Here is a 24,704-nt window from a genome sequence, read left to right as displayed (position 1 = left end):
GAATGCCCCAGGTCAGTGAAATAAAATACATTGTTCTCTGTGCACTGCCCCACATAAGCAGCGCATAGTGCCAGCCCGCTAAGGACTCCATCCTAAGAAGAGGACTAAGCCCAGGAATTTTGTAGCAGGCCTTTCTAGGAAAGGTTGAGAAAAGGACAAAAACTAAGCCCACTGAGGAGTTAGAGAGGCAGTCGCTCATATTGAGAAGCAGTGGTGCGGGGGAGGGGGGAAACAAAAAAACAAAAAAAGACAGAATTATAAATATATAAAATTGCACTTACCTGCTCTGACGGCCTCCGCCTTGCTCCACATCCTTGCCTACCAGACATACAGGAACTGCTGCACACTGCAAAGCTCAAAGATGCAAATCCCAGATCTGCTCTCATGCTGGGAATACTAGCATGAATGGGAATACTATTCCCAGCATGAGAGCAGCATTGGGATTGGTCTGAGTGCCTTGGTTCAGTGCTCAGACAAACTGTGAGAGAGCCTGTCTTGTTTCTTCAACTGGCTGTACAACACAGCTCGGGTAGGAGAAAGGCTAAGTGTGCATGACAGTTTGGTCAGCCCTCTGTCATGCGGAGTTAGCAGTGCCCACCACTCCCCCTCTCCAATTAGGTGCTGCAGCGTCGGTATGAATGGCCCTGCCCCTCCCTCTGATAGCAGCCAGCAGGATAAAAAATACAATTCTAGTAAAAATGTTTTTATCATTTTATTTTTGTCATTTGTCTCTGCTGGCTTTCAGCAGACGGACGGGGGGGGGAGCTCCTCCGGGGTAATGGAAGAGCTCCCCCTGAACCAGGTACAGAAAGCTCACGGCTCTTTGTGCCTTTGTTGTGGGTGACCCAGGCTGGAGACTTTCCTGTTGTGAGGAGCATCACTCTGCACAAATGCTATGTCTATAGAGCAGCCCGAAAGCACATTTGAAAGAGGAACCACCAGAAATCGGTTCGGAAAGAATAGACAGTGGATCCACATGTCTGCTTTGCTTCGACTGTGTAATGGTGGGAGCCACTAACCCACTTGTAGTTCCAGTTCCAAGTTCTCTTTGACTAAGGGTGTGAGTGCTCTGCAAAGTACGCAGAGGACTGATGGGCAACCAAAACTGTGTCTGCCTAATAGCCAGCTTCCCAGAGGTGAAGGATGAGGATCTGCATTGCTAAAACAAGCTGCTCATCTGACCCATATCATCGAGAAGTCAGCCTATCAGTTGAGACAGGGAATGAGCCTGCCAACCTTGCAGGAGGCGGAACTATCAAGGGAAAGCTAGAAGCAGTGAGACACAAGTTCTGTTGGGATCTTCCAGGAGAAAGAAGACTTAGGTGTGATCTGTGCGATCCAGGAATGGTTGGTGCCAGGCTCTTTAATATCGTGGTTCCGGCCCATACTCTCGGATCTCTGGCAGACCTCACTGCTGTATCAAGAAGTGTGACTGTAGCTGACCTTGCCTCTGTGCTAAGGAGTGTGTCAGCATTCAAACACATATCTGTGATCAAGAGGTATGCCTGTGACATCCTCGCTACTGTTATCAAGAAGTGTGCCCACAGCTATCCAACATGCCACTGTGATCACCCACTCTCTCCAGTGATGTGGCTCACCTGCAAAGTATAACCACATGACCCAGAAATGGGTTTGGAAATTAAGAATGACTTAAGCAGTCTTGTATGACCCCTGAAACTCCAAGTACCTGTGTTCATGTCAGAGGACCTTAGAGGGCACTCCACAATGTAGTTTCCCACCATGGCTCGCCTGGACTGACAAGACTCTGCTCCTGGGATAGCACGTCTCCTCCCAGAAATGGGAGCATGTGAAGAAGCAAGTTGCCGGTTCCCCACGGGCCACAATTTGAACACTGATTCCTGCAATTGGTGAAACTTTGAAAATTACTGTACTGAAGTAGGCACTTCTAATGCTGAACAAGTGCAATCTGCACCCAAGCCTTGATTTGTGCTGCATAAACACTAGAACCCTAGATGGAACCTACCTCGAATTATCAGAGGATGGACACCGAAGTAAAGGCAAGGGGCTGGGAACCTCCCTAGACGCAGTAGCCCTACCACTGAGTTCTTTAGTTGTACCTGTTATCATCTGCTGTGTAGTATTCCATTTTAAGTGTGTGTGTGTGTACTACAGTACTTTTCTTTTCTAAAGTAAAGCAATGAGTTGAACAATCAGTTATAGCACTGTTGGCTGAATGTTAATTTCGGACTTTCCACCTCCCCAACAATGCCTCCCTCACTACCACTCAAAGACAGGTGTGGAAGGGATAGAACACGGCCCAGATTGCCAGATTGTGGAACAATAATAGGACGGAACCTGGGACACCAGAGGCAAATGACCCAAACCCACACGTCTGAGGCCGAGTAGCCCTGCTTAGCCTGTGGCCCCCGAATGGGGACTGACATAGATGCATTGACAAAAGGTGGTCTCAGGATGCCCAATATAATCTTCTATATGTGAGCTAACAGGCTAGCACAACTGGCCATGGCCTGCACAGATGGGTTGCTTACAAACAGTTTTTCTTAAAGGTGTTTACAAACTTACAGTGAATCAGGTAGATAAATTGCTTAAGCATTCTTACCCAAGTACTTACAAAGTGTGCCTACACATAAATACATTGCACAACACGTTCCTGGTGTTGTCTCCCTCGATGTACTCCAAGTCTGTTGATCGATAGGTCTTTAGAAATGCCAATATTAGGCTAATTGCTGTCATCTCTTAAAATATTTTCCACACAGCATCAAAGCCACTTTGGAGCTAAAGTTAACAAAATTAGTACCTACCTCCCTACTGGGAAATCCAGTGGGCCATCAAGAAATGAGGAAGCAGTACTGCAAAAGAAGACAGGTTGGCCTGCCATCTGTCTCTGAGATAATCCTAAAATACTGGAAGATGAACCTTTATGAAGAGCCTATCAATGAGGTGGGTGAAAAATCAATGTAAGCTGATGACTGACAGAAAGGCTAAATATTGTGATGAAATCTACATATTAACCAAGGTATAACAAGCTTCTTTTGCAGCACATATCTAATGTTCATTTAGAAATCATGTTTACTCAATAATATATTACAAAGATAAAGAAATACTTTTGAATTGATTGAGTACCTCTTTGCATCTGGAGTTAAAAGCCAGTTCTAGTTTTCTTCTGGTTTCAGGTATACAACACTTTTTCATGGTTGGATAATAATGTGGATACTGCAGGGAAACTTTATATGTGTTGCCATTTGTTTTTTCCAAACTGTCAATAAAGTTGCTTGGGAGACCTTCTGAAAATTACAAATCAGAAAGAAAATAATTCACATTTAATATGCTTTACTTCAAAATGTTTCTTACCTGTGAACTTACTAAAATATTCAAATATTCTCAGGAACAACGAGACATACTTGCTTGTAATTGAAATACTCATTCAGCTAATGTTGCTATACCACACCCTGTATGTATACTGTATATGAAGATGTATTGACCAATTGTTTAATAAAAAGAATTTTCAAAAAATATATTAAAAAATTATTCACGAATCTTATTAGCAAGAAATATATTCATATTAAATACAGTAAAAGACTCTCATAAGGGAAAATCATCAACCATAAACATATAACATCCATCAAGTTATCCTCGCTCCTGTATTTATTGTCATGTTCAAACTCAGAAGTAGTTTCCAGAGACTGAAACTACTTGTTTAAAAGCCAACCTCCCTACAGTGTCTCTGGAACCACCACTGATGACTCTGCATTTGCTGCTTGTTATTGTGGAGGAAGCAGAAGACACATCAGGGTCCGACTGGATTAGGCAAGAACTGCAACACGCAAAGCCTCTGTAGCTTTGCGTGTTGCAGTTCTTGGGTAATCATGTCTCGTGTGCAGGGTCATGCAGCCTGTAACCTTCAGGTACTACCAAATACTGATGGGAAGCAGGAGAGTACAAGCTGCAATATGTTATTCTTGTAACCTCTCAAACTCATTTTCTTCCCTGCTACCACCCTCCCATCAAAAATATAACCAGCATCACAGAAAGGGGAGACTAAAGGTATTTAGAGCATGACTGAGGATGGGCAGTAAATGTCTGTGTCTTCTGGTAATCATTGACATTTCAGAAGCATTCGACATCACATACATGCTAGGCCAAAAAAGCTACGCCCTCACACAAATAATTAGAAACAAGCATTAAAAATGCAATCGGTCTCACCTTTAATTAAGTTAAAGCCATTTGCTTTGCTATACAATACCATTAGCAAAGCAAATGGCTTTAACTTAGCAGCCGCCAACTTCTGAGCAGAGACTCGAGCCCCAGCAGTCTTTCTTTCACGAATTAAGCATTGTCCCCCATAGCAATCTGCAGTCAGTCAGAGAAAGTGCTGCGGCTTTGTGACATTTTTGTCTGTGCTGCCTGCCTAGATTTTTTTAAACCAGAATATACAAGTGGGATAATTCGGAGGGCCTTTCCCTCACGTGCATTTGGTAATGTATACCAATGTGGAGGGCCTTCTACACACGGTAATGATTGGAAACAGAATATTGTGCGCATCTGAGGAGCTAGAAGGAGCTCAGATGTTAGTAAATTGCTGCGCGGGACCTTGAAGTAGAAGTTAACAGAACCGCTGGTCACAAACGGATCGTCCCCTCCTGTCACTACATGTTTGTGACCCCGGACACTGTGGGCGTTGCAGCTTTGTTCATGTTGCACCGCCTTCAAAAAACACACACACAAGTTACAGAATAGTGAAAGAAAAAAAAAGGCTGACACGATTCAAGCACAGCTGAAGTGAGATCACTTTCCTTCCTCTGAAGAGCAGCTTGGGTGTGAGAGGGAAGCGCAATGAGTCAGGACTGCGGGTGACTGGCTGGAACACACCCCGCGCTCAGGGTAATCCTGCTGTGTGGTTCGTCAGCAGCACCAAATGGTCCAAGTCCTTTGAGAGAGCAGCGCTTTGAGCACCAGGACAAGAGTGCTTTTTAGGTCTCAGCCTGCGTAGGCTGCGCTTGCGCAGTCTCGCTGGGGAGATCTTATGTTTTTCAGAGTGGGGCTTGAACCCGCCCCTCTTCTCCATTGGCTGGCTTCCTAAACGGAGGCCAGCCATTGGAGGAGAGGTGTGTCTGTCCATTTAAGCCCCGTATTTTTGGTATTCGAAGGTGTGTTTTTTAGTTTCTTTCTCTCCTCTTCCCATTGGCTGGAATTTTACATTCCAGCCAATGGGAAAGAAAAACACACCCTGAATCCGAAAATGACGTTTCTCCGAGTCATTTCTGCTTGACCTCGGAAAAACATGGTGGTCCTTTCCCCCTTGCGCTGTTCTTGGGGCTCTCTGAGTGTCTGTCCCTCGGTGCTCAGCTTGTTCCGGTACCGGCACCACACAGTGCCAACAGGGATCCATGCCTGTCGCCTGCCCTCTGTGTTTACGTCTCACTCCGTGACCTTGTGACACACGGAGGGAGTGTGTGATCCTTCTCCGGTTTCCTCCACCAGGGCTGTCCCGGGAGTCTCTCTTCGGCCAGGCCTCCCCCGAAATCTCCCACTTCCCTTGTGCGAATACCTTAACGACTGAGGCTGTCTCCCAGTCCTGCCTCGCCCCTCCCCCTTAGACAGAGTAGGCTAAGCTGCTGCTGCAGCAGTCATGGCTGCCGACGGGGTTGACGAGCGCTCGCCGCTGCTGTCAGCAGCCGGCTTGGGCAACGTGACTCCCACCGCCCTGCCGTACATCGACGACAACAACGTCCGAGGTAAGGCGGCCCTTCTACTTCTCCAGCCCCCGTGCAGACCAGAGGAACCTCCCCTCCTACGATAGCCTACTTCCCGCATTCCCAACTTGAAAGCTGGGCGGAGAACCTGCCCCGGTAAATCCCGCAGCACTGCCTGCCTGCAGAAGCTGCCCATTGTGTGTGTCCGGGCTTTGTCCTCGTCCAGAAATATGGCAGAAAAGGGCTTTAATAGGGTGGCGTTCCTGTAATCTTGCACTCAGCTGTCAAGCCTACAGATAGGGATATTGGGCAGCCCTTGAGAAAGCATTAGTCATCGGTGTACTTGTATCGGTTTGCATCGGTTCTTTGTATTCGCCGCTTCTGAAGAGGGAGCCGACCAGCGAGGAAGGGAGACCGGCCGCGCAACAGACAGAGACTCCCCTCCCTGAGCCGGTAAGTTTTCTTGCCTATGTTCCCTGACTGTGCTTGTCTTTTCTTGCCTCTGTTCCCTGGCTGTGCTCTTGTTTTCTTGCCTCTGTTCCCTGGCTGTGCTCGTCTTTTCTTGCCTCTGTTCCCTGGCTGTGCTCGTCTTTTCTTGCCTCTGTTCCCTGGCTGTGCTTGTGTTTTCTTGCCTCTGTTCCCTGGTTGTGCTCGCTTTTCTTGCCTCTGTTCCCTGGTTGTGCTCGATTATATGTGTGGCTCTCAGTGTGTGTGTGTGTGCGTGTGTTGGGCTCTGTCTGTGTGTGTTTTGGGCTCTGTGTATGTGTGTGTGTTTTGGGCTCTGTGTGTGTGTGTGTTTTGGGCTCTCTGGGTGTGTATTTTGGGCTGTGTGTGTGTGTGTGTGTGTTGGGCTCTCTGTGTGTGTGTTTTGGGCTCTGTGTGTGTGTGTGTGTGTGTTGGGCTCTGTGTGTGTGTGTGTGTTGGGCTCTGTGTGTGTGTGCGTGTGTTGAGCTCTGTGTGTGTGTGTGTGTGTGTGTGTGTTGTGCTTTGTGTGTGTGTGTTGGGCTCTGTGTGTGTGTGTGTGTTAGGCTGTGTGTGTGTGTGTGTTGGGGTCTGTGTGTGTGTGTGTTTTGGGCTCTGTGTGTGTGTGTGTATTGGGCTCTGTCTCTGTGTGTGTTGGGCTCTGTGTGTGTGTGTGTGTGTGTGTGTGTTGGGCTCTGCGTGTGTGTGTTTTGGGCTGTGTGTGTGTGTGTGTTGGGCTTTGTGTGTGTGTGTGTGTTGGGCTTTGTGTGCGTGTTTGATAGGCTCTGTGTGTGTGTGTTGGGCTCTGTGTGTGTGTGTGTTGGGCTCTGTGTGTGTGCTGAGCTCTGAGTGTGTGTTGGGCTCTGATTGTGTGTTGGGCTCTGTGTGTGTGCTGGGCTCTGTGTGTGTGCTGGGCTCTGTGTGTGTGTGTGTTGGGCTCTGTGTGTGTGTGTGTTAGGCTGTGTGCGTGTGTGTGTGTGTGTCTCTGTGTGTGTGGCTGCGTGTGGCTCTGTGTGTGGGTGCAAATGCAATAGGTCTCGCATTTGCGAGAGATTAAGCTATTGGCATTGTAAATGACAATGCCATTTATTTATCTGTTTTCAGAACCAACACATAAATACAAATTTTGTCATTTACAATGCCAACAGCTCTAACGTTTGCAAAGGCGAGACCGTTGCATTGTAAATGCTTGTTGGTAACTGTCTCTGGCAACATTTTCGCTGGTTAAACTCGCGAGACCCTGCTGTGCAGTTCGTCATTAGTACTACAAGGAGGCATACTGTGGAGGAATATAGCGCAGCACCAGCACCTCAAGCTTACTGACACCCACGCACTGACGAGCGCAACTCTGGGAAGTTTGCTTTTAGGTGGGGGAAGGGAGGAGCAATTGCCAATGAGGAGCCAGCTTGTAGCATACCCGCTTCACGGCTGTTGTGAAGACTTTTCTTACCTGCTTGTTAAATAAACAAGCAGATAAGAAAAGTCTTCACGACAGCCATGAAGCAGGCGAGCCAGCCTGGGTTGGCCGGACCAAAAAGCCAAGGGGAGGCAACAAAAAACCCTCCTTTCCAATGGGAAGCCAGCGTGTACGATAAATGCTGACGCTACCCAATGGAAATGAGGGGCGGGGCTCGAGTACCCTTCTCGAAACTGACTTGTTGACTATAGCTCTCGCAGGCGAGAAGCGCATGCATGCTCCAACGACAGGCAAGACCTAAAAACATGAACACATTGCCCTGACTGTCAACTGCATTAACTTCCTCTCCAAACCACCATTAAACTCAAGGTTTACTTCATAATGCACGTCAATCCTAGTGTCCAAATCACACACATTACATTATCCTCTTTTACATGCCAACTGTTAACAACCACAAATCACCTAAACTGCCATGGTATAGTTTACAGAAAAGGTAGAGGGAAAATAGTAATTGCCAAGTCAGGAGTCCACTTGATGCAGGAACACGACTTACGCATATATGCCAACCCTCCCGATTCCGAAGGGAGACTACCGATTTTAAGGCTCGTCTCCCAGCTTCCAACTCCTTGCATTCAAAAACCCGAGTCCTTGACTGGCTTCGGCTGGGACTGGTCTAGGGAGACTTGTAGTATTCACGGCCACTAACCTGCTCCTGCACAACATTTTTGTCACGCACTCTCTAACTGCCATAGTGCTTTCTCCATGCTCCTGCCAGGTAAAGTGAAAAAAAACATGTACCTGGATTTCTGGTATCCGATCCTGCAGTAGCAGACTTTCAAGTCCCATACAATACAACAGACCTGATTCCAGTTTCGAAAGAAGTCAATGGGAGAAAAACAATCTTCTTCTTTTGGCTAACCTTCTGGTGGCTACAAGGTCACAACAACTGCAAGAGACCTTTTCCCTAAATTGCACAGCTGACCAGTAGCAACTGGACCTGGACTGGACTCGAGTCTCTAGGGACTGTTTAGGTTACTTTGTATTGTAATTTGTTCCTGAATAATTGAATGACTAGAGATTGCATGGAATTTGTGAATGAGCCCCTTACCTTTGTAGTGGAGGGTTCCTGAGGTTACTTTTTTACCATCCAGTTTACATCTGCCTTTAAAAATATTGTGAGAAAATGGCCCTTTTTGGTGTGGTGACCCCATTATTTGCTGAATTGCATTGCTGGTTTTCTACACTGTCCAGTGCCCAGTGTATGCACTCTGACCCCATAAACATGGCTAAACTGAGTTATCTCTAATTGATGTATTTAACTTGCCTACTGGTCCCTTTTATATGGTATATAAAATGTGTCCAGGACTTGTGGACTGCAGCACCTAGTGTACCATCCACAGGATGGGCCTAAAAAATGTTGCTTTAGACCTACTATGGGTAGCCAGAGTACAGCAACTTGAACCGTGCTGCACAACCGGTCAAAACAACCCAGGTAGGTAGTATATGGCCCGAATGAGACATAAAAGTGGCGTGGAAAATGCTCCCAGAGTAGGGATAACGGCCTGGAGGACATGTGTTTTCTTCTCTGGGGTGAATACAAAACTTCAAAGGGACTTGCCTGTTGGAAGCAAATGTTAGGTGTAATCTGGAAAGTCCCCAGAGTATGTCCCTCTAGACAGCTGGCACTAAACCCAGTGGGAGAAAATCTTCCCCCAGAACCTGTTTTGAGTGACTACAGAGGAGGGACTGTTCATACCCCAGGAAATGTTAACTCCTTTAATTAGGAAGTGCCAAAGAGTCACACCCACCCAGTAGCTGCTGCCAGGCACAAATGTGTCCCCTCATCCCCCACAAAGTACCTCCTCAGTACACTCGCTGTACCTGTGCAAGAACAGAAGGACTGTACCTACTGTTTGAGGTCTGTGCGGGGACTTGAATGGCTTGACCTACTCCCACTTGTACCCAAGACAAAGAAGTGGATGCCAAAGTTATTTTGGCTGACCTTATGTGTGGCAACAAGGTCACAACAACTGTAAGAGACCTTTTTCCTAAAGTGTACAGCTGACCAGTAGTAACTGGACCTGGACGGAACTCTGCTGTTGGCCTCTGTCTGACATGATGAGAGCTTCTAAGTGCCCTAATGAGGTCCTAGGAGCCAAGTGTACTCTGGTAGTTGTTTGGGCACCTGAAGAAAGTTTGGAAACTTCTGAAAACTTTTCTTCCAGAGCTTCAGAGCAACTCATCATGAAAAGTATCCAACCCGCAGTTCCACGACATCAGATTGAATTTCAGCATTCTCGCTTAAGGCGGCCTGCACCTCTGAAAAAACAACTGAGTTGCATTTTGTGTTGGGATTTCGAAACCTTTCAGACAGAAATATAAAAATATCCAGAGGGACCAACCTACTTTGGGTGTCAGGACTTCAGTTCCACTGCAGCAGCTACAATTACAGCTGTAGCCCACTCAGGAAGGCATTTTTTTCTCAAAAGTGCCAAAGTCTCTTTCTGATTTGGGATTAGCAACTTTTCCAATATTTTTGACTCCCAGACTTTCAACGTAACTGATCAACTAGTATCCATCTGGGCAATCCATTGTGGTCAGGCTCAAATCATGCCTAGGTCCCGGTTTAAGGCTTCCATAGACTGCCACTGGCACTTTCTGATTGTTGGTACTATTTCACATGAACATTTTCTTAAAAATCATATCCCTAGTTCCGCTTAATGCATATTTGTCATTTAGGTGTCATTTTGTTTAATTAATATTTTTTTCTTTTTATACATTGTTTAGGAAACTGGGTCTTTGTTGTGTAGTCCCCAACTTTTTGCCTGAGATTTGACGCAGCTTTGACCGAAGTGCACTGGGTTCCTGCTACCCAGGTTCCAAGTGCCAGTGTTTTTCCAGCAAGCAAGTTCACTGGTCAATTGATTCCCAATTGACCAGGCCTTTAGCTCCTCTGTATGTACCTAGAATGTGGTACACCTAGTATCTAGGGCATAGGTACTAAAGAGGGTCCATAAGAGCTGCAACATATATTGTGCCACTCTAAGGGATAAAGCACCAAACTCATGCAGACTGCCACAGCAGGCTGCGTGACAAGGTGTTCTAAAAAGTGAATACCCGACATAGCACACACCCTGTGTGCCATGTCCCCTAATGCTGCATGTAATATTTGTAATTCACCCCTACTGCAGGCCTTACAGCCCTAAGGCAGGGTGCATTATATTACATGTGAGGACATATCAGCATGAGCAGATATGCCCCAATGATGGCCAGTTCAGTTACTGACAGTACAAGTGAACAGGGAAGCCACCTTAAGGTATGTATTGGGCACTGGCCAAAAAAGGTTTCCCAGCTACATAATGGCTTCACTGAAAGCTATGGTAATTGGTATCAAACACCTCATATTAATAAACCCACACTGAATCCAGGTATGGATTCATTAATACGTGCACCCAGAGGGTACCTTAGAGGTACCCCCTGCCAGCCTACTGTCCTCTAGTGTGTTGGCTGACTGGTACTGTTCAGCGTGCCACACACAGTTGTGTTTCTGACCTCCCTGGAGGTGAGAGCTCAGACTCTCTGAGGTCAGAAACAAAGGCTGCTCTGGCAGGAGTTGTGGTCACCTCCTCCAAGCAGGATGGCTAGTAAGCTGCATATCAAGGCAGGATGCTTCAGAGGCCTCCACCGCCGATTATATGCAGGAGGCGTGTTCACCTTCAGGCTAATAGGAAACCCCTAAGGTGGGCTACCTGAAGGGAACACAACCTGGAAACTTCAACCACTTTAGACACAGTGTACCTCATTTTGGCCCAATGTATGAAGGAGCCAGCATCCTACACATTGGAGTGGGATTGTTATTGTGTTGTATACTGACTTTTTAATAGTTTTGGTACTTCCAAATACTTTCCACATTTCCTTTAAGTTAAGCCTGCATGCTCCGTGCCATGGCTACTGGGGTTTAGATCAGGTTTAAATTCCCTAAACCTTTTTCACCTGTGTTGAGTATGAGTGACTAGGGCATTCGGGGGGGGGGGGGGGGGGGGGGAGGACAAAACACATTATCTCTGTATGACAATGACTCCCTCATTTCAATTCTGAAATTGTTGGAGAAACTACAGATATTTGCGGAGTCTTTCGGATTACATATTAAAAGGACAAATCCCTACTGTTTCCATTGGCCTGGCTTGAGGATGGTCAAACAGAGAGACTTCCAGGGGTGGACCTATCTGGGAGATTGATAGGTTCTGGTGTCAGGGGATCCAAGAAGCACATACGGTGCAGAAACTGGACAGGCCTCCAGGTCTCTGTATACTTTTGGAACTCTCTGCCGTTGTCCATAGTTACAAGATTAGCAGTGGCAAAAATGGTTTTCCTTCCCCGGTGCCTATACACTTTGCATGTGTCCAGTGCACCGGAATACATTTATACATGTTGAGCACATCAGAACTGTGACATAATATTCCTATAGGAAACCCACCTCCTTCTAAAGAACCATCCCTGCATGCACCACCCAAAATACCCCCATCAATTCTGGGCTTCCTCTACAGGAACAGAGTCAGAGCTGACCCTTTTGAGAGATCCCCAGCGCCACTCTGCATCTTGCTTCATTTTCCTTTCCTTTAAGGGGATGCTTGTGCAGTCACTGCATCTGGCTCTGGATTTGCACTTTCATGATTCACTGTATTTTACCTAACTGCTGCCAATTGGGATTGTTGGTCTTTTTATAACTACAATGTTAGAGGCTGAAATAAAATTATTTGGACCTGACTGGCAAAGCTTGCAATTGCTGCCTGGGTCGCATGTGTTATGGGCATGTTTTACAGCCAACTGTTTTTTTCTTGTTAGTGGAAAAATTATAAATGATTTTAAAAAAACTGAAACCTTTGACTGGATCTATCAGGTTACTGGCTTTATTTCTGATGCTTGACTACCAGCCGCCCCAATTAATAATTTACTTTATTACAATTGTATCATCCTCTTAAAGCCAGATGGGCAGACTTTCACAAGTACCTTGCAGACACAGCTGTATTTCTACCAGAGTAATTATGCTACAATTGAGACAACCTTGTGTCGGCACTGTACAACAATTACAATTCTGGATGCAAAGTAATTGATTGGTGTCAACTGCCAGTCCAAATGAGGTTTTAACAAAGACACCTCCTGAATAGAAATTCTTATGCATCAAAGGAATTACATTGGCTTATCTTCCCGGCAATTCAAAGGTATATCAAATTAAATTGTCACAAAGAACTGCAATTATTTAAAGATGGTTCACATGCTTTACAACCCTAAAGCAGTATGGAAAAGCAACCCTGCCTAGAATGATTACTGGTGTCTGGACTATCTGTGAAATTAAACTTCCCGAGTAAGTGACTTGTCTGTACTACCTTTTACATGCCGCTCTAGTATTAGCAACTTCCTTAGAACAAGTCCTACTTATTAACACCAGTTAAACGAACATCGTATGTTGAATGTAATTGAGTAATATCTTATTAAATCGTGCTCCAATGCATTTAATACATGGTTTGTATGAGAGCTATCGCCCCACGAGGGAAGCCAGGCTGTTAATATTTAGCAATGGTGCTACATCAAGCGTTTTTTGTTAACCCTCTCTAAATAGAAAGCAGCTCATTTTCGGTCAATCGAACGGCCCTATTTGAGCCATCATTATCACATGCCAGTATTAAATTCTGTGTTATGAATTCTCTCATTCCTTTTTTTTTTTTTTTTTTTTTTAATCGGTCTAATATTAATGGGTACCCACCAAACCAGTATTCGTTTATTTGCTATCGACTCTATAGGCAGTATCCTTTTTCATTATACCCATAAATAAGGTTTTCTTTTCTACAGATAATACCTTCTGGTTTTTAAATTGAATACGTCATTCTTATTGTGATACCTTGACTGAGCAGAAACCACAGTATATCGCCAACCCTCATCTCGTTTTTGGTAAGAATGCATTTGGATTTAGCAAAGATTCATCAAAACAGAACTAAACTGTTACGTTTAAACTGTATTCAGAGACTAAAATGGTCATGCTGATATCCAACTAGTACTGTATATAGAAAGGGACACGAATTAGTCAATTACATCAAGACTTTTTAACTTTGAATGTGCTGTAAATATGTGTACATGATTATATATATGTTTTTTGTACTTTTCTATGATATATGTATATAGATGTATATATTTTTGTAAGCAATCTGTTTCTTCTTCTTATCCCCCGAACTAATTTATGTGTGAAGCTTTATATTATCAAGTGAAATGTTCATTAAAAAGACGACTCCATATTGTAATGTATCAGGTTACGTATGTTGCTAGTGTATATTTAGAGTATGTTTGTTTCATTTGAAAATACCTGTATGTATCATTGTGGCTTACAAATGACAGGCGCTCATATAGTGTAATTGATATTGATATTATGTGTTTTGTAGAGTAGTGGACGGCAACCTGATGAAGGCATGTTTGCCGAAACGCGCGTTGTAGACATCTGCCGCACTGCCTGAGTCAACGTTTCTCGTCTATCATAGAAGATTTGTATATATTTATATTTGTATATGAATTCATTCATGTGTCACAATTATTTGGATTCCTAGAACATAATCAATTTACTGTTTAATTTACTTTAACATCAACTATATAAAAATTGAGAAAAAAAGATAAAAAGAACAAAAATATTGTTTTAATAAATAAATAAATATATTGACTAACATAAGCATTTTCTGTTTATCATGTTATGTTAGAGTGCCTGTTCTATACATGTCTATATCTTAGGGTATTTAGTTAGGAACACAGTTGTTCTAGCTATAACTTTCTCTCACTGGTCTGGACTACTTAAACCTGTAGTAAGGCTGCTGAATAATCACAGAAACACGATAAGGAAATTGTAGATTTTAGCAGTCAAAATGGCAGCAATTATCTCTACAAATGTAAGCCTTATCAATGTTATGAATACCACATTGCTGACAAACACTGACCCTCCCACGTAGCTACTGATCCTATTAACATTTATTAAATTAGTATAACGATCCTGAATCAGAAGCAGCATATTTCTCAAATATACCACACTTTAGACATCAGACAAATTAAACACTGCATGAGAAGCTAAAAGTACCGATAGGTGTAAGTTGTGCTATTTTTTTTTGCACTAAAAGGGTGGAATTATTAATTTTCTAAAGTGTTGTAAAACCAAAAATGTTAAATCATTTTCTATATTTGTCTTCACATGTAATTTTCAGAATCAGCTATTACCAGAAAGGTGCATTAGTGTATACATATTTATTCTGAAAAACATATGGCATAGCATATGGAAATCATATACTTCAGTTGAGACGACCATAAATAATGTTATCAACTATAAGACATACATTTTATACTGTGAAATGAATTTATGACCATGCTTATGTAAACTTTATGCATTGTTAAAGTTTAAATAAGCAACTTCTACTGCCCATCCTTGGTACTGGGCGGATAGAATTTCATTGCTATTAAACATGGCATGTATTTGGAGGGAAAATGTCCTTGGCTATTCTCTCATTCCTGAATTAAGATAAAACCTTGTAAAGACTCAAACCTGTCGGTAAGCTGGATCTTCATCGTGAGCGGCACACAGCATTCTTTGCATGTGATCTGCTTTTTTTTGTTGCATGCCTGAGGATTTAATACTTCTTTTTCCTATTACACCATGCAGCCTACCACCCCTGCATTACACATAATTGGTAAAGCACTTACATGGGCAAAAGGGTGCTCTATAAATTCAATGGCTCTGCTTTAATTTTTTTCCTAAGGACTTTCTACTCAATAGAGCATGTATGTTGTAAATCTTCTAACTTTTCTCTGTACTGCAGTACTGTAAATCATTGCAAACTAATAATAATATGATAGAGCATGTCTGTACTTAATCTGCTAGTAGATGAAATGATACATCTGGAAAAATGCTCACCAAGTGCGTCCTTTGAGAAAATCAGGAATGTATTTTCCTCATTGAGATTTTTGTTGAAATCTATACAAAGATTGCTTACTTTTTTCTTTATTGATGTTATTTCCTGTAAAAAATAAAATAAGACATGCGGGTTATTGTCTGGTATCACCTTATGCAAACTGTCATAGTTCCTCATCTTTATTTCTACAAATGCATCCCTGCATGGTTTCTCCTGAAAAAGCCTGCTCCTTTGAAAATAGGAGACTTCTGTTTGCCATTTTTCTGTAAATTGAGTTTTTCATTATCACCAGGGCCATTTATGTATGTACAGAGGCACGGTGAACATTTAGAAGTGACCAGTCTATTTTCCCTAAGGTTTTCTTTTTGATGCAGGATTACCGAGATAAAGGTCCCGATGTAGACTTGGAATCTAACTCCATCCTCACAAAGGTTGCAATGGTGCCTGGATTTGTTCCTCTCTTCAAGTTCCCAATTCTTTATAGCCAGCTTTCTGGCTACAAGTTAGACGCTGTGGCACAGTCTTTCATTTTCCACCACTTCCACTATAGTGACTCATCCAACAAGATCTTTCTTGCCCACCAGCTCGCTTATTTTTGCTAGAAGATTTGCTACACCTGAGCCCTTTCAAGTATCCAAGAAGACGCAAGACAACCCCAGCACATCGAGCTAGAATGCTAACGCAACACTTAGACTAAATCACAAGCATATGCCATCTAGGTACATCAAGGGAAACAAAGAAAAAGGCTCAGATATTTCACAATATCACTTCTTCATTGGTTTCTGATCATCTCAGATTAATTATTGAGGGTGGGAAGCATAGAAAAAGAGTACATCAGCCATGCCTCAAGTCGTAAATATTGGAAACCTGAATCTTGCTGCATTGTCGGACTACCCCATATTTGTTTCATGCCCCAGTCAGCTCTTGCAGAGATTGTCAGTTAATTTTTGTGTCTGGGGATATATTTGATATGCTAAATACTATTTTCAACGCATTTGCTAAAAGGGCATAGTAATAACCAGGGGAAAGCCCTTATTTGTAATCTTGTTTTAATCACGTTTTAACTATTGTTTTAACTATTGTTATTGTACTTTATGATTTGCTCTCTTATGATACATTTACCTGTGATTGAATAAAGAACTGAATTGTACTAGGGGAATGAACCAAAGTGATACACAAATGGGGGCATTCCCTGAGGTGATCAGAAGGATATGAGCTCCAATCTCGGCAGGACAGTCTGAGTATTCCATTATTCCAAGGTCAGTAAACTGAGTACAGTAAAGTAGGTAATAGTAACATCTGTTAGTTTTAGCATTGGGAATGGCAGAAGTGCGGTATAAAGCACCATATAAAAATAAGTCATTATTATTAGTAGGTGCAGAGCTACATTTACAATTACATTTGAAGTACTTCAATTAAGCGAATATAGCAGTTTATATAAATACAGATAACCCATCAATCCATTGAACAATTATTCCAGCCAATATTGCATATTTGTAGCCTGAGCCAAGTACTTATTGCTGGCAACCACTGGTGAATGTATAGGACTGAACCTAGAGCGCCCTGGCCTCTTCTTAACTCCATGTTCAAAGAAGTTGTTCTTGAGCACTTTCAACTGCAAAAATTCTATATCTCAATGTCTATTTGTGACTGTTAATGTCACTGCCTGTCTAATGGCTCAGATACGGTTAGCCTTTCCTCCATTATTGTCTCCAACTACCCTTCAAAATACACTTAGGGGGCGTGGCCAAGACTCAGATGGAGTAAGTCGCACTTCGCGTCCACTCCGTCTACCGGCAAAAAGCAAAGAATAGCTGCGAGACCTCGGGGACACAGCCTGGCCCTATTCTGATGATTCTTGGACCCCCCCACCACATGTTGTTCGACCCGTGGTAAACACCGGTCCTGAGCTGGGGGCCGATAAGAAGAGTTCGGCGGGCGAGAGCGGCCTCACCTGCAATCTTGGATCTATTCCTTGCGGGGACGGATGGCCAGGCGGCGACCTGGGGCACTGCTGAGGGGGCCTGACTGACTGGCTCTGCCATCCGGCGGCTGGCCTTGAAGATCGGGGGCTGCGGACAGGGCCCTGGCCGCCACCCGTGAAACTTTGATTACCGGCCCGGCTGAATCTGAAGCAGTGCCCCGGTGCTTGGGTGGGCTCGGGTGGGACTTCTTTGCCGGGGGCCGGTGGGGTGGCCATATACCAGACCTTCCTTCCCACTGATTGTGGGTCCGCTGCGGCGGGGAAGGAGCCCTGAGTGACCAGGTTCCTCCATGGGAGTAATGTAACTGCCTGAGGCCGGCGAGCCTCCATTGCGCCACCATTTTGTGGGCCTTCTCCCCATGAGCAGGGTGGTGAGATATTACCCTGGATGGCCTCCTCCTTCACACATGAATAACCATGGCACAGATTGGGGGCGGAGCTAGCCAGCAAGCGTGATGGACGCCTAGCGCCGGAGCTCCGCCGAGCACAAACAACTAATCCTATAAAATCTTCTACAGAGCGACAAACTAGACCCCTCACCAGCTCCCCCAGCCGCATGAAAGTGGGGTCAACTGGCGACTCTCGAAAAAACGAGCAAGAACGCATCCCGTACAGCGCCGCGGCCCGGCGGGACTTCGGCCCTGGTAGGCCGTGAAGCAGCGTCCTTGCGTGTGCCCAGAGGCCGGGCGACGTAACGCGACGTGCGGCTGCCGGAGGGGGAGTGACCCGGAGCTCCGGCGCTTGGAGTGCCTCGTGGAAGCGGATGAGGCGCGGAGGCGGAGATCATAAATTAGGACACTGCTGAGTGCGTTTGCTGCGGCCAGTGCCAAGCGGTGGGCTTCCCTACAGGCTGAGGCGCCTGTAGTTTTCTGACGGGACGCTCCTGCTGCGGAGGCCTGGAAGACTGCACGCTTGGACCCCTCGCTATTAGTGAGCTGCTGGCGTGGAGGTTGGTCGGTCGGACCGACTCCGGTAACGTGAACACCAATACTCCCCCAGGGAAAGCACAAGGTGAGCGGCGCGACATCGATTTCTGCGAGCACCGCGTGTGGGCCCACACGCAGACGACATCAAGTCCAGCGCCACGTGCTGCCTTACTGTGCGCTTAACTGCTGTATCACCTGGAGCGAGGCTGTTTCCGTTTCCTCTCGGCAGGGGGTCGCCATTGGGAATAACTTGATGAGCGCTGGTTTGCCCGAAGCAGTTCTGTGGTTGGCCTGGTACTTGTTTGTCCGGTGCAGGAGGTGAGCCTGGATCCTGTGACAAAGCATTGGCACAACGAGGGGCTGAGGAGGTTTGGCTGCTCTTCCCTACCACGCTACGTGGGACATTCTTCCGGGAGCAGTAGGGGCTGTGAGTGGCACCGGGGAGAGGTGGACTACAATGGTATACTGGGTGACCCTGAGGGCAGCGAACAGACTCTGTGCCCCCCCTACAGACGGGTCGGTGGTATGCCACAAGATGGGCAAAGGCGACAAAACCCAAAGTAAACTGCCTTTCTCGCAAAGAAGACTACAACAGCATAGCCCATTGCCGGAGACCGGGACGGTCACGCGTGCGGAGGAGGATCTAGGGTCGAGCTCGGACATCAAAACCATGCTTTTATCCATGGAGCAGAGCCTTCAGACGAGTATATCCGCGCTGGGCACCAAAATGGACGCCATGTCGTACCGAATGGATCGTATGGCAGAGCAGTTGGACAAGCATGCGGAGAGACACGATATGGCCGAAAGGAGGATGACGGAAGTGGAGGAGGCGCAGACAGACCTGGATACCACGCAAAAAAAAGATGGAGAGGATGATGCAGGTTCTGCAGGACAAGACGGAGGATTTGAAAGCTCGTTCGAGGCGCTGTAACCTCCGCATCACGGGCCTTCCGGAGAGTACCCATACAGGCCCCATGGAACACTTTGTTGAAAAACTCCTTACAACAGTCCTGGGAGAAGGAGTGTTTTCGAGCATGCTCACGGTGAAACGGGCACACAGGTCCTTAGCCCCGCGCCCCAAGCCAGGAGCGCCCCCTCGCCCTATAATAGTAAAGTTTCTCAACTACCGGGACAGAGACACGGCTCTCAGATTGGCGAGATCCAAACAACCGCTACAATACGAGGGCTCTGCCATATCTTTGTACCCAGACTTTACTGCAAAGGTCCACGAAGAGCGCAAACAATTTATTCCACACAAGAAGCGTCTCAGGGAGATGGGTTTGGACTATGCACTGTTATACCCGGCAAAGCTACGTGTTAATAGACGTGGACACTCCCATATATTTACGGATCCCAGGGAATTGCAGCAGGCCATGAAGCGTTGGTCGAAGGAACAAACTACAGACAATGCCATCATAGCAAGAGACCGGTTCGAGGTCCGAATATCATCTATTCCCGTCACATCATGTGAAGCTATGCACTTTAATATAAAGTTCACACCCCTTTTTAATTTTAAGGGAGTTCTTCTATACCGCCCCCCTGGGACAAGAGCAGCCTTTCTGACCAACTTAAGCACCATAACGGAATCAATAGTCACCGAAGAGTCTACGACAGTTATGGGTGACTTTAATTTCTACTTAGAACAAGGAAACGATAGGGATACCGCCACCCTCACATCAGACCTAGAAATAATGGGCCTTAGACAATTGGTCACCTCTCCCACCCAACAGGCAGGACATACGCTGGGCGGTATCTTCTCCAACGTAGAGGGTCTACATGTAACAAACATTCTACCCATGCCATGGACGGATCACTTTGCCATATTTAGCGGCCTGACCATCAAGGAATCATTAAGGAAGAAGGTCTCATCTTCTAAGCCAGGTTCTTTCAAAGTATGGAAGAACATAAACCATACCGAAAATACTTCTGGACAAGACCAGTCCAGACCCATCCAATGAACTTAACACCGCAACTCGCCAATTCCATGAATGGCTTGGTGATGCCACGAATCACCTAGTACCCACCAAATCCCATTCTATGAACAGGAGCGCACCGACCGCTCATTGGTATACAGAGGAGTTAAGAACCCAAAAACAATTAACTAGGAATAGGGAAAGGCAATGGCATAGAACTTATGACACCGAAAGCAAGATTAAATACACAGAAGCATTGGCTACCTACAAAACAATGATTATCGCAGCCCAAAAAACTTTTTTTTCGGAACAAATTGAAAAAGATACGATATCACCAAAACCTTATCTGGTAATACTCCAGATCTAAATCCGTCCCCGTCACAATCACTCTGCGACGCACTGTCCGAGTTCTTCTTCTCCAAGGTAAATAATATATACCAAGCCTTTACTTCAAAATCTAATATCAGCAGAGCCCCCCCCCCACATGCTCTCAGGAAACACCCTGACTAGTTTTAAAACTCTAACTACCGATCAAATAAAGGCTATTGTTGTGTCTATTAAAACGGGATCGGCTCTGGATCCCTGCCCTACCTCAGTACTTTCCATGGTGTTGGTCACAACCATTCCGGTTATTACTCATGTTTGTAATACGATACTGAGCTCTGGGACATATCCTGATTCTCTGAAAAACACACTGATCAAGCCTCTGCTGAAGAAACCCAGTCTAGATAAGGAGGAACTAAAGAACTATAGGCCTATAGCAAGTCTCCCTTTCCTAGCTAAAGTAATGGAAAAAGCCATGAACCAGCAGCTATCAGAGCATATAGACAGAAATCATCTTCTTGATGATACACAGTTTGGTTTCCGTAAGTACCATGGTACGGAAACCGCCCTTATCAAAGCATCAGATGACATCAGAATCATCTGTGACCAGGGAGGGACAGCATTACTTGTATTGCTAGATCTCTCGGCAGCCTTCGACACGGTCGACCACAAGACCTTGGTCGACCGAGTTGGAAGGATGGGCGTTCAACCCACTGCGAGAGACTTGCTCTCCTCCTTCCTGGCCGACAGAACACAGGCGGTCACACTGGGACCTTACCAATCAGCCAAGTTGTCATTACCGTGTGGGGTTCCTTAAGGCTCATCCCTTAGTCCGACACTATTTAACATCTATGTGTCGGACCTTGCTAGTGTTATCAAAGCATACGGGATGAGCCTAACCTCATACGCAGATGACACGCAACTGGTGTGAGCCATTAAGGGCGACGGGCTGGAGGTGGCAGAACGCTTCCAAAATGGAATGATGGCTATTGGAGAGTGGATGGCAGGTAACTGCCTGAAGCTCAACTCCAATAAAACGGAGGTGGTCATCTTTGGAACCCTCTCCCCGATCTGGTCTGCAACCTGGTGGCCACCAGCCTTTGGCACCCCTCCTAGCCCTACCCCTAAGGTCAGGAACCTGGGAGTAACCTTTGACGACCACCTCAACTTCATGGCACATGCGAACAAAGTAGCGGCCACAGCCCACTACAAACTCAGAATGATAAGGAAAATCATCCCTTTTCTGCCAGATGCTGCTGCCAAAACACTGGTTAGTTCCTTGGTTTTCAATGAGAATTAAACAAGGACCCCCTGGGTAGTGAGATACGCAGACTCCTAGGGCAGGGTAAGAACCAGTATGAGAAAAATAACCGAGGCCGTCAGCAGGAGTTAGTGAACAATTTGTCCTGACTATACAGAGAGAGAAAAACAATGACTTGTGATTCTATATTAAAAATATATTTAATTTGCATAGATAAAAATCATATAGTGACTACAACACGTTGAAACTATATGATACAATGAAAATGACATAACACATGATAATTACCATAAATAAACAAAATATGTAAATCATAATCAGTACAGTTAAAAACAGTTCATACATAAAGTATAGAATATAAAAAGTCACCTTTTTATATTCTATACTTTATGTATGAACTGTTTTTAACTGTACTGATTATGATTTACATATTTTGTTTATTTATGGTAATTATCATGTGTTATGTCATTTTCATTGTATCATATAGTTTCAACGTGTTGTAGTCACTATATGATTTTTATCTATGCAAATTAAATATATTTTTAATATAGAATCACAAGTCATTGTTTTTCTCTCTCTGTATAGTCAGGACAAATTGTTCACTAACTCCTGCTGACGGCCTCGGTTATTTTTCTCATACTGGTTCCTTGGTTTTATCATCCTTAGATTATTGTAATGCACTTTTTCTTAACGCACAAGCTAGGGTTACAAAAAAGCTGCAGACAATACAGAATGCAGCAGCACATCTGCTGTCTAGAACACCTAAATTCGCTCCCATTACAGACATCTTAAGGACATACCACAGGTTGACGATCCAAAACAGGATCAAGTTTAAATCCCTCTGCATAGTCTATAAGGCACTTCATGATCAAGGACCACGCCCCCTCAAGGACCAGCTTAATCCTTATAAACCGGTTAGACAGCTCCGATCCACAACTCTCAACCAATTAGTGGTTCCACGTTCTAGAACAGTCTCCTGGGGCGACCGCCGCTTCTCAGTTGCGGCTCCCAAGATGTGGAATACCCTGCCCCAACACATCAAAACTAGTCCCTCACTTTTGCAGTTTCGAAAGAGACTAAAAACCTGGCTGTTTAACCAGTGACACGGCATAGCAACCTGCCTTAGTTTCTCATCTCTGGGGAAGGACATCTCAGTAGTCTAGCGCCAAGACGCCTACGGGTATTCGTTCGCGCTCAATAAATGTCAGTAAAAAAAAAAACTAAAAAAAAACCAGCAGGAGGGTGAGAGCGGAAGTCGCTTGGATGATCATGACCAAGTTTCTCTTGAGCACATGAGCTTACTACTCAGCAGGTTGGTGCGGGGTGAGTGTGTCTATGTCAGACGCCCCAAGTTTTACGCACGATAAGGCGACATAGGCATCGGTGAAAGAAGACACCTACAGCTAAGTGGTCTGTTGCATGGATGCGGGTGGAGTAGTTCGTTAACCAGACCGAATGTTACCTTTTTTCCACATTTATTTCCTCGCAGATTCCAGTTTTGGCTACATTGCAATGCCTATATTTACGCGAAAGACGTTTATGGTGCAGGTATTGCAGCGGGGGAGGGAATAATTGGGAGGTACTTTTTTTTAAAGAAATAGTGCATAAGAAGTTGTTGCTCTGATCACACAAACTGTGCATGGCGGGGGCAGGTGAGCGGCTAAACGAGAGTTCTGAGATTTAGGAGGTAACTATGACTCAAGGCTACCTCGGCCCCTGCGCGTTTAGCATGGTTGTTCTGTTAGCACTCCGAGTTGGGGCTCTAACATTGGGAGGAAGGGTGGGGGATAGACTTCTGACGGACCAGGTTGGGGAGGGTCTGCTGTGGGCGGGGCGGGAGGGTACCGGGTGGGGTTTGGGAAAGTTCAAAGTACTGCTGATGGTTCTGCATGCTAGTGTGGTAAAGCTGTGTTGCAATGTGAAGAGTTGCTGTTGTTGCCCACCCGAATGGCACAGATGACCAGTACACCAGCAGTGTCTGCTGGAGATGTCTCGGACACCCTTAGAGCCTTAACCTGAAATGTCAGAGGGTTGAACGACTACCGAAAACTGAGGAAGGTGTTGAATTATTTGCAGAGACATCACATAGACCTAGCACTCATACAAGAAACGCACCTTCCACTGACAAGTAAAATGCTTCAATATAGGGGCCTATCAGGGAACACCACGGCGGTCCTTACGTGGATAAACCCTAGAGCCAAGTTAGAATTGAGATTAGTATTAGTATTAGCAGACCCAGAGGGTAGGTACCTAATATCAAGATGCACGGGGAAAGGCCATGATCTTATCGTGGTCAACGTGTACAGCCCAAACTACGACTCTCCAGACTTCTACAAGAAGTTGGGGAGGATCTGCCAAGAATACTCCACGGCACAAATGCTCTGGGGGGGGGGGGAGGGGGGAGACTTCAACCTGGTGATGGACCTGGAATTAGACAGATCTTCAGGCCCTCAGCGTAGACCCTCAGCGGCTGCGGTCTCACTCCAAGCTGAGTTACTAACGTTAGATCTGGTTGATGTGTGGAGAGGGAGAAACAGTGATAGGGGGGGTTACACGCATTACTCAGCGTACCACGACATCCACACTAGGATTGACTACTGGCTGGCCTCCTTCTCAGTCTCTAGAGATATATTGTCATGCACAGTTCTGACACGCACACTCTCAGATCACTCGCCTCTCCTCCTAGTGTTGGAGACACCGATAATCCGGGTCCCTCCTTTTACGTGGCGCTTTCCCCCGTGCTCGTTGCTTGATGACGCTTTTAGAGGAGAGCTGGCTGTGGAGATTGACACATTTTTTGAC

The 24,704-nt window shown here is 45.3% G+C and overlaps 1 protein-coding gene across 1 annotated transcript in view; it reads right to left on the bottom strand.

Annotated features, from left to right (window-relative positions):
* NLN (neurolysin) overlaps positions 1–24,704 on the bottom strand; it is a 282,536-nt gene that overhangs the window by 129,827 nt on the left and 128,005 nt on the right. The window contains exons 5-6 of the mRNA XM_086960698.1: positions 15,497–15,599; positions 3,106–3,266 (exon numbers count right to left, since the gene is read on the bottom strand). Of these exons, the coding sequence (XP_086816824.1) occupies positions 3,106–3,266; positions 15,497–15,599 (264 nt within the window). The remainder of the gene's footprint in view (positions 1–3,105; positions 3,267–15,496; positions 15,600–24,704) is intronic.

This window comes from Lissotriton vulgaris, chromosome 3_1 (assembly GCF_964263255.1).
Source record: "Lissotriton vulgaris chromosome 3_1, aLisVul1.2, whole genome shotgun sequence".
NCBI lineage: Eukaryota > Metazoa > Chordata > Amphibia > Caudata > Salamandridae > Lissotriton > Lissotriton vulgaris.
The sequence above is the reverse complement of the archived record's forward strand: the minus strand, read 5'-3'. Positions and strand labels throughout refer to the sequence as shown.